The sequence below is a fragment of the Mauremys reevesii genome, linkage group 9 (assembly GCF_016161935.1).
Source record: "Mauremys reevesii isolate NIE-2019 linkage group 9, ASM1616193v1, whole genome shotgun sequence".
Lineage (NCBI taxonomy): Eukaryota > Metazoa > Chordata > Testudines > Geoemydidae > Mauremys > Mauremys reevesii.
Window position 1 is genome coordinate 31,796,076 of NC_052631.1, and position 13,217 is coordinate 31,809,292.

At 44.6% G+C, this 13,217-nt stretch overlaps 1 protein-coding gene across 2 annotated transcripts in view; it reads right to left on the reverse strand.

Moving 5' to 3' along the window:
* Positions 1 to 1,588: 1,588 nt before the first annotated feature.
* Positions 1,589 to 13,217, reverse strand: part of ATP1B3 (ATPase Na+/K+ transporting subunit beta 3) — a 55,448-nt gene continuing 43,819 nt past the window's right edge. For both annotated transcript variants that reach the window (XM_039489969.1, XM_039489968.1), the window contains 2 exons: positions 6,269 to 6,355; positions 1,589 to 2,310 (listed from right to left, as the gene is read on the reverse strand). In XM_039489969.1, the coding sequence (XP_039345903.1) occupies positions 2,140 to 2,310; positions 6,269 to 6,355 (258 nt within the window). In that variant the 3' untranslated portion in view covers positions 1,589 to 2,139. The remainder of the gene's footprint in view (positions 2,311 to 6,268; positions 6,356 to 13,217) is intronic.

The window sequence follows — 13,217 nt, forward strand, 5'->3', positions numbered from 1 at the left end:
CAGGGGGCGCACTGAGCACAAAGAAGAGAGATTTCACTCATTTCTAATATCTAGCAGCACAGTTGCTACCACTAACTATGAGGAAAGTCCTACTCAGTCCCTGCATGGTCAGAGCTGGAATAATCTCAGTGTGGATGGAATCTTCAGATAATTTTGCTGCCAAATTCTAAAAAGCCTCCAATGAGCAAGTGCCAACTACAATTTTCAGAGGCTTATAACTCAGCCAAAATTGGGTCGATTTTCATGGAGACAGCAAAATGCATCCCTCTGGCTTCAGTGGGAAACCAGAGAACCCTGCTCTGAAGCATCAAGAAGCTAGAACTTCTTAGTAAAGTGGTTATAAGAATTATTTCCTCTCAACCTGGTCTCAGAAGCTGCTGACCTATTTTTTACTAAGGCCTGGTCTACACTGTGGGGAGAGGTGGGGGAGAGAGACGAGAAGAGGAATCAATCTCAGTTATTCAACTTCAGCTACGTGAATGACATAGCTCAAGTCGACGTATTTGACTTGACTTACCATGGCGTCTTCACCGCAGTGAGTCAACTGCTGCCGCTCCCCCTTCGACTCCACCTGCGCCTCTCGTGGTGGTGGAGTACAGGAGTCGACAGGAGAGCGGTTGGGGATCGATTTATTGCATCTAGACATGATAAATCAACCCCCACTGGATCGATCGCTGCCTGCCGATCTGGTGGGTAGTGTAGACATACTCTAAAACTTATAAAAAAAAATTAAGTCTGAAGCAGACATCGAGGCATGGGAAATTTCAGCTGAAACGATTAAAGTCTGGTTAAGTCAAACAGTTAATGGAAATCTCTCCTAGTTCAAAGCAAATTTTTTTCATCATGAAAAACTGAATGAGACTAAGGAACACACATGCAAAAAAAAACCAATAGGAAAGAGTGGCACTGCTCCTTTTTTAGCAATATTGCAGGAACTGCAATAGTGAGAGATCTAAATGGCTGCAATTCAATTTGATGTAAAGCGCAATCTCAGAGAAAACTGGACTAGCTGCAAACTGAGAAGTGGTTTTTCAGGTAACAAGATGGGCAAAGCAAATTTCTCTTAAGTGGTGGATGAAGCAGCACACCAAAAATTCAATACAAAAGTAGAGTGAAAGTTTAAAAAAAAAAAAAAAAACAAAAACCCACAACTAGATATGGCAAAAGTGATATGAGGGAACTAAATATAAACATTAAAGAAATGTTTAATTAAGACAATTCTCATTTTGCTTTTAATTTTAAAACAGAAGTTTTTCATTTTAGGAATTTTGATTTTATTGAAAAACAAAAGGCGACTCACAGAATAGTGAGGCCATTTCTTTCAAGCAAACTCCGTAGTACAATTGTTACCAGGACTCGAAACCATTAACATGTCAAAGACACTGTTTCAGATGATATTTCTCAACTAAAGTTTTTAAATTACACTGTATGTGTTATTTGGGTTCCACATACTGCAAGCAATTAACAATACAATGAGATTCAATTTCTCAACTAAAATACTAAATATTACATGTTTACAGATACCTGCACAGTGACAAGCACAAAAACAGACTAGTTCAGCACTTAAATAATTTCAAAAATCCATATCAACACTTTTAAAATCCATTTTATTTAGTCCCCCCAACCCAGTACAGGACTTAAGGCTTCTCCACACACGCAATTCTTGCAGAGTTTTTTTTGTTTTTTTTTTTAAATAACTATGTTGGTCAGGTACCATTTATTCTTATCATTTGATCCCTAAAACTGTATCAGTGCTGAGATATGACAGTCAAACCAGTGTTAAATCAATACAGTATTTACATAGCACAGCACATTATGTTTGAGACAGTCACTTGGGGATAAAACCACATTTTAGAACAGACAAAGACCACTATTATTACATGTTTGGAATCAACTATTTACAGGTCCCTAATATCACATAACTATGGTCTGTACACTGGTCCAGTGGGGCAGACAGAAGCTTGACAGGCAGTTATTTTGAGGGATTTTAAATGTGATTTGGAAGCACACTATTATGCTACCCTGAATGCCATGTGCCACATTATCCCAGGTGGTCTTATATCCTGGAATGACACGTCCAGCTGATATAAAATAAAAAAACAGACAACACAATGTTTGCTTTGTGGAGATTGACTCATGCTATTCAGACATCTGAATTTTGAAGGAAATTCGTCCAAGAAACTTGTCACGGTCATCTTCATTTCTTAAATTGGGAGATCCCATAATCTTACACTCAATCGTTACATCTTCTTTGGTACTGCTGGAGTTAATTGCTAGTTGAACAGCCACTAGCGGCTGTAGATAGTCAGCCTAGTAAATAGAGAGGGGGGACAATTATTTCAGATACCACAGTAAACTTTTCTGAACAAAAACAATTAAGATTGCAGATTCACTTCATTTACTGGACTAGAAAAATGCAAACAAAAAACACAGTTTTACAGAGTCCCATCTAAGGGTACACCTACACTGCAAATGAAGGTGATACTGTAGGGCAGGTAGGCGCACACATGCTAGCTTTAGTCCAGCTAGTGCGGCTAACAGCAGTGAAGACGTGGCAGCATGGGCTGCGGCACAGGCTAGCCATACCAGTACAAACCTGCCACAGACTCTTGCTCCTAGCTAGTGCTGTGTCCGTGCTGCTGCGTCTTCACTGCTATTGTCAGCCATGTTAGTTCAATTAAAGCTAGTGCAGGTCTGCCTATCCATGCTACAATTACACCTTAATTTGGGATGTAGATGTACCCGAACTCAGTTAAAATTATTTCTGTAGGAGTTAATCAGGCTAAAATTCTGCACAGCTTTTGTCTCAACTGAAAAATTCAGCAAAAATTTACAGTTATAGACAGGATTTTCAAGGTGCTCAAGAAAGTTTGATTGCAACTTCCGTTGAAAGTTAATGGGATTTGGGTGTCTAATTCTCCATTTTTTTTTTTAAATTCAAGCCTATATTAACCTTTTGCTTTTTACAAGCATATGGAAAAATCTGCCATAATTTATGCTCTTTTCTGTTCACTTAACTTGTGTTGAACTTTCATTTTCTTACAGATACCTCTTCACTTCAAACAGGACCTTGCTATTCAATCATTTTAACTTGCCTTTCTGTTTCCATCTTTGTTTACGTACATGCACACATTCCATGACTTTTCTATGGTATATTTAAGTAGCATCCACGCTGAGGCTAAGGATTTCCGAATTTCCTAAATTTTGACTTGAGGGACTGAATTAGCTTCTTTGGAATTTTTTGCAACCATCTTTTCTAAAGTTTAATATCAGTGTGATAGTTTCTGGTAGGATTCCTCTCCTGAGGATGTTGACCTTAACTATATGATGATCTCTATTATTCAGTGGAGCAATTATAGTTCTTGAACTAATTCCTGTTGTCAAAAGTTAAAATATAGGAAGGAAAGTTATATCAAAAGCTTGTTCAACTGAATTCTAGTTTCAAAGTCCAATTTAAGCAAGGCATCACTTTTTAAAAGGACCCTTTATATTTGTTACAGATGGCATTTCAAGACCTAGTAAAATATAAATTTACTAACAGCTACTAAACCTATATTTCACAAGTATGCTGTAATCTGAGAACTCTTATGTATTTATTGATTTAGGTCATTATTTCCCAAAGTGGCTAGTGATTCTGGGTGCCTCAATTTTTAGGTGCTCAACTTGAGACACTTAAAATCAGACCATTAAAGAGGGTGGGTGGGTATCACTATTTTAGAAATACACATTCCTTGAAACTTAAGAAGTGGTAGATCTGAAGATAACTTCACCAATTTGAGCACCAAATTTTGAAGCTAAATTTAGGGAATAGTGCTGTATAAAGGTACAAAACTTCAGGGTAGCAGCTCTGAAGAGATCCGCTGCAGTGAAGTCTAAGACAAGCTGTGGGAGATTGTACTGGCTCTAGTGAAGTGAACCCTAAGACCTTTGGGAAATAATCCCTAGATCAAAACACTTCTTGATATAAAAATGTTATTCACTTAAAGGATGAAGCCTGACTCCTAGATTTTTCCCATTAACTATAAACTAGTGGACTCCTTAATAGATTTTTTTTCCTGTTAAGAAAGTATCTGTTTTCAGTAGCACCTCCCCTCCCCACCAGTCTTCTTTATATCTTAGCTATGTAGATTAGCTTTTTCTTGGTAATGTGATTGAGAGAAGAAAACTGGCAAACTAGTAAGTTGGGTAAAAAGATCCAAATACTTGTAACAGAAGATGCTAGAATGGAAGTAGGGGTTATGGAAGTGCTAAGGAGAACAGAAAGTAATTCCTTCAAGGGCTCAGACAGGCTCCTCTTCAAACCTCTCTTCTCAAAAGTATTCAAAACTTCCAAAAGGTGGTTAGATGAGACAGTCCTCTGTGATGCCCTAGAAGCAATCAGGATGATCTCAGAGGGCCTTTTGCTCAGTGTTGGCATCAAAGGCTGACTCACCACACAGACTCGGCAGTGTAGATTGCACTGGGGGAGGGAGGTGGCAAAGAGGTGGCCATTCTGGACCCCCAAACAGAATACATAAGTACTTATATAGCCCTCATCATCATAGTATCAACACCAAAAAATGAATTTACCTTCGCAACATTCTTGCGCAGTAAATAAATATAATATCTGTTTTACAGATGGGAATCTGAGGCACAAGGTCATACAGAAAGCGAACCCAAATCTGTGATCAAGTCCTGTCCAGTCCCTTCTAAAACACAAGACAACTCTTCCTCAATCTAAATTATAAACCTTGTCAGAATGGGAAGAAGATGCTGGGTCATCCTCACAGAGACTAAAGATTCTCTGGATTAACTTAATCCCAGCACCAAGATGTCCCTGCAACCAAGACTCCTGTTACAACAGGGAGTACGTGCTCAAGAAAATACTGGGAGAGTGTTCCTTACTCAGCTAGGCTGAACAGGCCAGGAATGGTATTGAACTCTGCCTTACCCCAGTACATTCCTCCACTATCATACCTTACCTTAGGTATAGAGCAGCAATCACCAACCGGTCAATCCTAAAGAATCTCTCAGTCGACCACAAGCTCTGCTGCTGCAGTGGGGCTGCTGCTAAGGCAGGCCCCCTGCCTGCCCCAGCCCCATGCCACTCCCGGAAGCGGCCAGTGGGGCCCCGTGGGCAGGAGTCTCCCTCTGCGCGCTGCTCCTGCCTGCATGCACCACCCCCTGAAGCTCCCATTGGCCAGGAACGGGGAGCTGTGGAAATGGTGCTTGCAGAGAGGGGCAGTGTGCAGAGCCATGTACCCTCCCTCCACCCCACCCCGCCCAGGGGCTGCAGGGGCATGCTGGCCCCTTCTGGGAACTGTGTGGGGCCAGGATAGGCAGGGAGCCTGCCTTAATCTTGCTGCACCCACCGCCGACCGGGAGCCATCTAAGGTAAGTGCCACCAGGAGGAGGGCTGCATCCCAACCCCCTGCCCGGAGCCCCCTCCCAGGGCCAGCACCCCGTGCCCCCTCCTGCACCCCAACACTCTGCCCTAGCCTGGAGCCCTCTCCTGCACCCAAACTCCTTCCCAGAGCTTGCACCTTTCACCTGCAGGAAATAACTCTGTGTGGGGTGGGGGCGCGGGGAGCTTGGCAGGCCGCGTATTTGAGACCCCTGGTCTATATGCATTTAGCATGCTAATAGTATTTATATTAGCAAATTCTGGGAAAGCCTAGAAAGCTACCCCACAGTGCTTCAAAGGATATAAAGCATGAAGGACATGAAGAGTGACACCAACAACACTGTGGGGGAGGGAGGGGAAGTGTGCTGAACCAATTATTCAAAAAACAATAGTGTAACAAGTCTAGACTTCTGATAAGGGCAAAAAACTGTTAGTTGTATGATTAGTACATGTCAGATAGTTAAACTTGGTTAATAATAATCATGTCAATGACTGGTTTCTAACTCTTAACTGTACTGTGGACAGGCCTATCTGATCTAGCCACCTCTATTTTCATTTGAGGAGATCTAATAAAATGTAAGTCAGTGAACACATCACTTGAAGGAAAACTGACTTTTTACATCAAAACTACTGAAATCATGTTAGTGTGAATTCAGTCTTACTTTCTTCAGTAAGAAGACAGTAAAGCCCAATCTATTTTCCTGTGTATGGGCAGGTGAAGCACAGATCTTTTCAAGTACTCTGAAATACATGCATAAGTAATATTTCATGTGTGTATTTTGTTGGAAATTTCAAGTCTGAACAATGCAATAACCATCACAGACCCATCCTAAAAATGCTTCCCAAAATTTACAAAACACATGACTATCATTAAAACATACTTACGTGTAATTTTTTTCCATAATATGGAAAATACATTAAATCAATCATTCCCCCATCAGGAAAATAAGTTATCTGAACCTTGCCTTCTTCCTATGGTTGAAGATAAAATTGAAAGTTAATTCCTGTTTTAACAAAAATTAAGAGGTAAAAGAAAATTACAATGTTCTAACGATGAAATGCAAGAACCCTACAAAAATATTTGAGTACTGCTGAACCAGAAGAGTTTCACAACAGAATGAACAACCTTTGCCAAACTAAAAGACTCATACACAGACTTGTACTTGTTAAACATTTAATATATTAATAACCTTCTACCACCTATGGTTCAAAGAGCCAACTGTATTTCACAAAACATATTTTAGCTTATACATGCTGCAACCTTCCATTTTTATTCTAGATAAAATACTAATATTTATTTAGCAAAGTAGAAATTAAGCCAGAATAGCCCTAAGTTTTATTTTCCGCCCACCATCATTCAAAAAACCAAGGACACATCTCTACAATGAAAACTTCAATTTATACTCCCCTTAATATAACAAAAGTATTTAAGGAAAATGTTAGAGCAGCTGAATTTCCAAATATCCACAGGCAAGTTAAAAAATGTTTATTGTGAAGAAGCAATAGCAAATCCATATTTAAGGTTGCAGCTAGATTTGTTTAAAGCCAAGTTTTCAAACCTCCCTAAAATCCACATTTAGGACCCGTTGGAAAAATCGGCACACCAGTTCATGGCTAAGGGTTGAGTTTCTGGTGAAGAGTAAGGTAATTTGACAAAGAGGTTCCTGGGATAAAGGCTACCCGGAAAAACAAAAACAAAACCCATTGTTTAAGATATCAACTTTTTTACAACACGTTTTTGAGAGCAGACAGTGACAAACATGAAATGCATATGGATACTGCTCATAGTCTTTAAGGTTAGAAGGGACCATTATGATCATCTAGTCTGACCTCCTGCACAATGCAGGCCACAGAATCTCACCCATCCACTTCTATAACAAACCCCTAACCTATGTCTGAGTTATTGAAGTCCTCAAATTGTGGTTTGAAGACCTCCAGCTGCAGAGAATCCTCCAGCAAGTGACCCGTGCCCCATGCTGCAGAGGAAGGCGAAAAACCTCCAGGGCCTCTGCCAATCTGCCCTGGAGGAAAATTCCTTCCTGACCCCAAATATGGCGATCAGTTAAACCCTGAGCATGTGGGCAAGACTCACCAGCCAGCACCCAGGAAAGAATTCCCTGTAGTAACTCAGATCCCAACCCATCTAACATCCCATCACAGACCACTGGGCATACTTACGTGCTGATAATCAAAGATCAATTGCCAAAATTAGGCTATCCCATCATACCATCCCCTCCATAAACTTATCAAGCTTAGTCTTAAAGCCAGATATGTCTTTTGCCCCCACTACTACCCTTGGAAGGCTGTTCCAGAACTTCACTCCTCTAATGGTTAGAAACCTTCGTTTAATTTCAAGTCTAAACTTCCTAGTGTCCAGTTTATATCTATTTGTTCTTGTGTCCACATTGGTACTAAGCTTAAATAATTCCTCTCCCTCCCTAATATTAATCCCTGTGATATATTTATAAAGAGCAATCATATCCCCCCTCAATCTTCTTTTGGTTAGGCTAAACAAGCCAAGCTCTTTGAGTCTCCTTTCATAAGACAGGTTTTCCATTCCTCGGATCATCCTAGTAGCCCGTCTCTGAACCTGTTCCAGTTTGAATTCATCCTTCTTAAACATGGGAGACCAGAACTGCACACAGTATTGCAGATGAGGTCTCACCAGTGCCTTATATAATGGTACTAACACCTCCTTATCTTTGCTGGAAATACCTCACCTGATGCATCCTAAAACCGCATTTGCTTTTTTAATGGCTAGATCACATTGGCGGCTCATAGTCATCCTGTGATCAACCAATACTTCGAGGTCCTTCTCCTCCTCCGTTACTTCCAACTGATGCGTCCCCAATTTATAACTAAAATTCTTGCTGCTCCTTATCGCTGAACTGCCTTCTATTAAGATTTCACACCAAGACCAAACCCCATTACCTAAAAAGCTCCTGCATTTTGTTTTTGACCCTTAGAGCAAGTGAATGGGACACCTACAAACTATGCTGTGAGCTGTCCCTGGGACAGGTTAGCATGGTGATGGAGAGATACACACAAAATAGGTTACGAGGTGTACTGGCCAGGAACCCAGAATATCATGAATTTAAGCCTCCTCTTCTGCTGCTATTATTTCAGGGTATTCACAAGCTTTTATTAACCAAGGCCTCATATCCCCCATTTTGCAATAAGGTAACAGACTGCACAAGGTCACTTCTGGCAGAGCTAGGAACAGAATCCACATCTCTAAAATGGCAGACCCAAGCCTCATCCACTCAGCTTTGGCTTTTGGATGAAATCTGCCAAAGCTAAATTTCCCTACATACAATGGAATTCTAGTGTAGTGATTATGAAGAGTTAAACACACATGGGCTGCAAAAATTCAGGAAATGTCCCATGGATAAAGCTATGATTTAGTCACGGGTATTTTTAGTAAAAGTCACAGGCAATAACCAAAAAAATCACGGCCAGTGACCTGTCTGTGACTTTTACTAAAAATACTCGTGACTATATCTTGCCCGTTGAGGGGGGCAGCCTGGGGCTCCACCGCTGCCACTCTGGGCCAGGAGGGGGGCCCGGTGCCCCACCACTGCTACTGCTTCTCCAGGCAAGGGCATCCTGGGGTTCCACTGCTCCTCCCAGACTGCTGCTCCAGGGCAGTGCCTGGGACCAGTTGCCTGGGGCTGTCGGAGCAGTGGCCGGTGTTGCTGGTCCCAGAGCTGCTCCAGCTGCTCGGGGGGTCCTGGGGTCAGCCGCTGCGGAAGTCATGGAGGCCCCAAAAAAATCACGGAATCCATGACTTCCGTGATCTCTGTGAAAGACTCGCAGCCTTACCCATGGCTAATGCAGTAGGGACTAGTGTGCAGAGATGCCAACCTTGCTTTGAGACTTTGGGAGGAGATGATGAAAAAAGTTAGGAAGGAATTAGGGACATTGTGTGGACTTCCACCCCTGCCCTTACCAGTCTGTGTGTATATGGCCAAGGGGAGGGCCTGCCCCCTGCCTCCATTGCACCCCTGACCTTTACTTCCAAACAGAGAGACGGGGGAAGATCAGCCCTAGGGAAGCAGCCCTAGGAAAGTAGGGTCCTTAATTATCATTAAGGATACCAGTTCAGGGCCTGGACTTCCTTCTGCCTCCTCTTCCTCCTTAGTCATGTTCCCTCTCTCCTCCACTGCCACCATCACTGCCTGCTCCTGATCCAGGAGACTGTGCAGTAAGACTCTGATAAAGTCAAGCCACAGCAATAGTCAGTGAAGTTTGGGGTGCTGGATTCACTGCCCAAACCACAGGTTGATGACTGCACGCTAACTGTCCTGCATGGCCATTGCTGGCGTGCTCTAGGTACCTAGAGCACATGGGGGTAGTTAGAGTGCAACATGCAGCCTTTGGCTTGGGCGTTGAACCCAGCAGTGCCCCAATCCATTCAAAATCACCACAGTTTGCTTCCTAACAGACTCTCACTGCGCAGTCTGTGAATGTGCCATCAAAGCAGTAGAGAACAATGCCCACTGTGACCATGGCCCTACTTGCTGTATGTTGGACCTAAAACTCAGGACAATTAATGAAAATTAGGGATAGTTGACATCTCTGGCTAGGAGTATATGTATGCTGAACACTAAGCCTTGGCTCTGACTCAAGTTTGAACCCAAAGCCCCCCTGCCATCCATACACAAAATTAGTCGACTCAGGTCAGAAAGTCCTTGCACCCTGTTTGGGAGCAGGGAAGGGGTGCACAGCCCGAGTCTTACTATGAGCCAGGTCAAAGTCCAGGCATTTCATAGCGTGGATGCAGATTGAGTCCAGGTTGCCAAACTCATGTCTGGAGAGACTGCCAATCTATCCCACAAACCACTTCCTAGTCCTTCAGTTCCAAAGCTTGCCACTTACTTTCCAGGAATCGGAAGCAAAAGACCATTACTTTTTCCTAACTGGTGTTTTTTGAGATGCGTTGCTCATGTCCATTCCATATTAGGTGTGTGCGCTTGCCACATGCACCAGAGCCAGAAGTTTTTCCCTTAGCAGTATCTGTAGGGGACCAGCTCTGGAGCAGCGCCTGCCTGGCGTGGAATAGGGGTGGCAGCGGGCGGCACCCCCCACCCTCAGTTCCTTCTTGCCGGAAATTCCGAAAGTGAGGAAAGAGGGAGGGTTGTGGAATGGACATGAGCAACACATCTCTCAGAACACCAGTTATGGAAAAGATAACTGTCTTTTCTTCAGGTGCTTGCTCATGTCCATTCCATATTAGGGGACTCCAAAGTACCCCTGGAGATGGGTAGGAGTTCATGGATGTGTACATTGCAACACAGCTCTGCCGAACCCAGCATTGTCTCTGGCCTGCTGAGTGATAGCCTAATGAGAAGTAAACATGTGAACAGAGGACCACGCTGCAGTTCTACAGACATCCTGGACAGAAGTGTGTGCCAGGAAGGCCGCCGAAGACAGATGCACTCTCATCGAGTGAGCTCTGACAATCGGCGGCAGCAGCAGAACGCCCCCAGGTCATAACAGGTCCTTATGCATTAGGTGACCCTTCATCCTATCCACTGTAGCGATGAAGAGTTAAGTCGATTTTTGGAAAGGCTGGGTACGTTTAAGTAAAAGCCAAGGCACTCCAGATGTCCAGGGCGGGAAGACGTCTCTCCTCACTGGTCTTGTGCGGTTTGGGACAGAATACTGGGAGGATGATGTCCTGGTTCATATGGAAGGAGGAGTCCACCTTTGGCAGGAAGGCCAGGTGGGGCCGCAACTGAACCGTATCTTTGTAGAAGACCATGTACAGAGGTCCTGAGGTCAAGGCTTTACTTTCAGAGATGGTCTTGCTGATGTCACCGCCACCAGAAACACAACCTTCCATGACAGGTGGAAAAGGGAGCAGAAACCCAGAGGCTCAAAGGATGGACTGGTGAGCCTAGACAGGACCAAGTTAAGATCACACTGTGGGACAGGAGCCCGTACCTGCAGGAAGAATCTCCCAAGGCTCTCAAGAATCTGACCATCATGTCATGAGAAAACACCGTCTGTCCCTGGATCGGTGGGTGAAAAGCGGAGATGGCCACAAGATGCACTCTAATGGAAGAGTGTGCCAGGCCCTTGCTCCTCAAATGAAGCAGATAGTTTAAGACAGATTGTACGGAAGAGCACAAGGTGGAGATACCATGCTTGGACGCCCAGCAGGAAAACCTCGTTCACTTGGCCCAGTAAGTCAGTCTGGTTGAGGGCTTCCTGCTTCCCAGGAGGACCTGTTGGACCTCACACGAGCAGGTCCGCTCCTCCGGGTTCAGCCATGAGGTGGAGGGACATGAGGTTGGGGTGCAGGAGCTGACCGTGGTCCTGTGACAGCAGGTCCTGTTGGTTGGGCAGGGGCCAGGGATGGGCCACTGACAGGTTCATTAGCGTGCCGAACCAGTGCTGGCGAGGTCACGCCAGGGCGATCAAGATAACCTGTGCTTTGTTTCTCTTTATCTTTGCCAGGACCCTGCTGATAAGAGGAATCGGAGGGAATGCTTACATCAGGTTCCATGACCACAACAGGAGGAAGGCAGAGACGGAGTCCTTGCCCAGGCCTTGCCATGAACAAAACCAGTGGCATTTCCTGTTTAGCCTACTGGCGAACAGGTCCACATGGGGAGTTTCCGACCTCTGGAAGATCATGCAGGCTACATCCAAGTGAAGCGACCACTCGTGGTGAGAGAAGTCCCTGCTGAGGTGATCCACTAGCATGTTCTTGATGCCAGGGAGGTGACAAGCTTCCAGATGGATTTCATGGCTGATGCAGAAGTCCCAGAGACGGCGTGCCTCTTGGCAGAGTCGACCAACGTGCTCCCCCTTGCCTGCTGATGTAGAACATCAGGGCTGTGTTGTCCGTCAGGACTCTTACCACCTTGCCCGACAGGTGTGGTATGAAGACTCTGCATGCCAAGCAGACTGCCTTGAGCTCTTTGATGCTTATGTGCTCCCTGGAAGAGATGACGTTACACATACCCTGGGTCTGGAGGTTGCTGAGGTGCATGCCCCAGCCAAAGTCCAAGGCATCCGACACCAAATTGATGGAGTGATGGGGGAGGGGCATGTTGTTCGGTCTACCATTGCAGTGAGGAGAGTACCATTGGGGGAATGGCAATGACCATGTACAGGTAATCTCTGGACTGTAGAACATGCCGAACTTTAGCTTTTTTATATACTTGATTAGGTCCCTCAGCTCCAGGATGTAGTTTCCAGGATGGGCCGCAGACCACCCTGGGCCTTTGGGATTAAGAAATACTGGGAATAGAACCCCTGTACGCAAGAGGCACTTCTTCCACAGCACCCAAATACGGCAACCCCTTTACCTCCTGCGCAAGAAGACTCATGAGAAGGGTCCCTGAAGAGGGATGGGGAAGCAGGGTCGGGGGAGGTAGAAGTAAACTGTAGGGTATAACCCTCTGCCACAGTATTGAGGACACAGCTGTCTGAAGTTATAGCTGTCCATGTGGGGAGGAAAAAAGAAAGGCAGTTGGAGAACAGCAGGACAGATGGATCTGAGATAAAGTCTGGTAGGCGCAACCTCAAAATGCTGGACAGAAAGAGGAGGGGGTGGCTTGGGTGGCACTTGTAGCCCCTACTCTTCTTGGGAGGGGGACGGGACTCCTAGCATGGTTGACTCCCTTGGCCCTGAGATTGCTGCGGTTTGAACCACTTATAGGCTGGACCTGGAACGTACAGCCCCAGAGTTTTCAGGGTAGTGCAGGATTCCTTAAGGCCATGCAGTTTACTGTCCATCTGCTCTGCAAACAGGGCCTAGCTGTCAAAGGAGAGGTCCTGCATCAATTGTTGAGCCTCCGTTGACAGATCAGAAAGGAGCAGA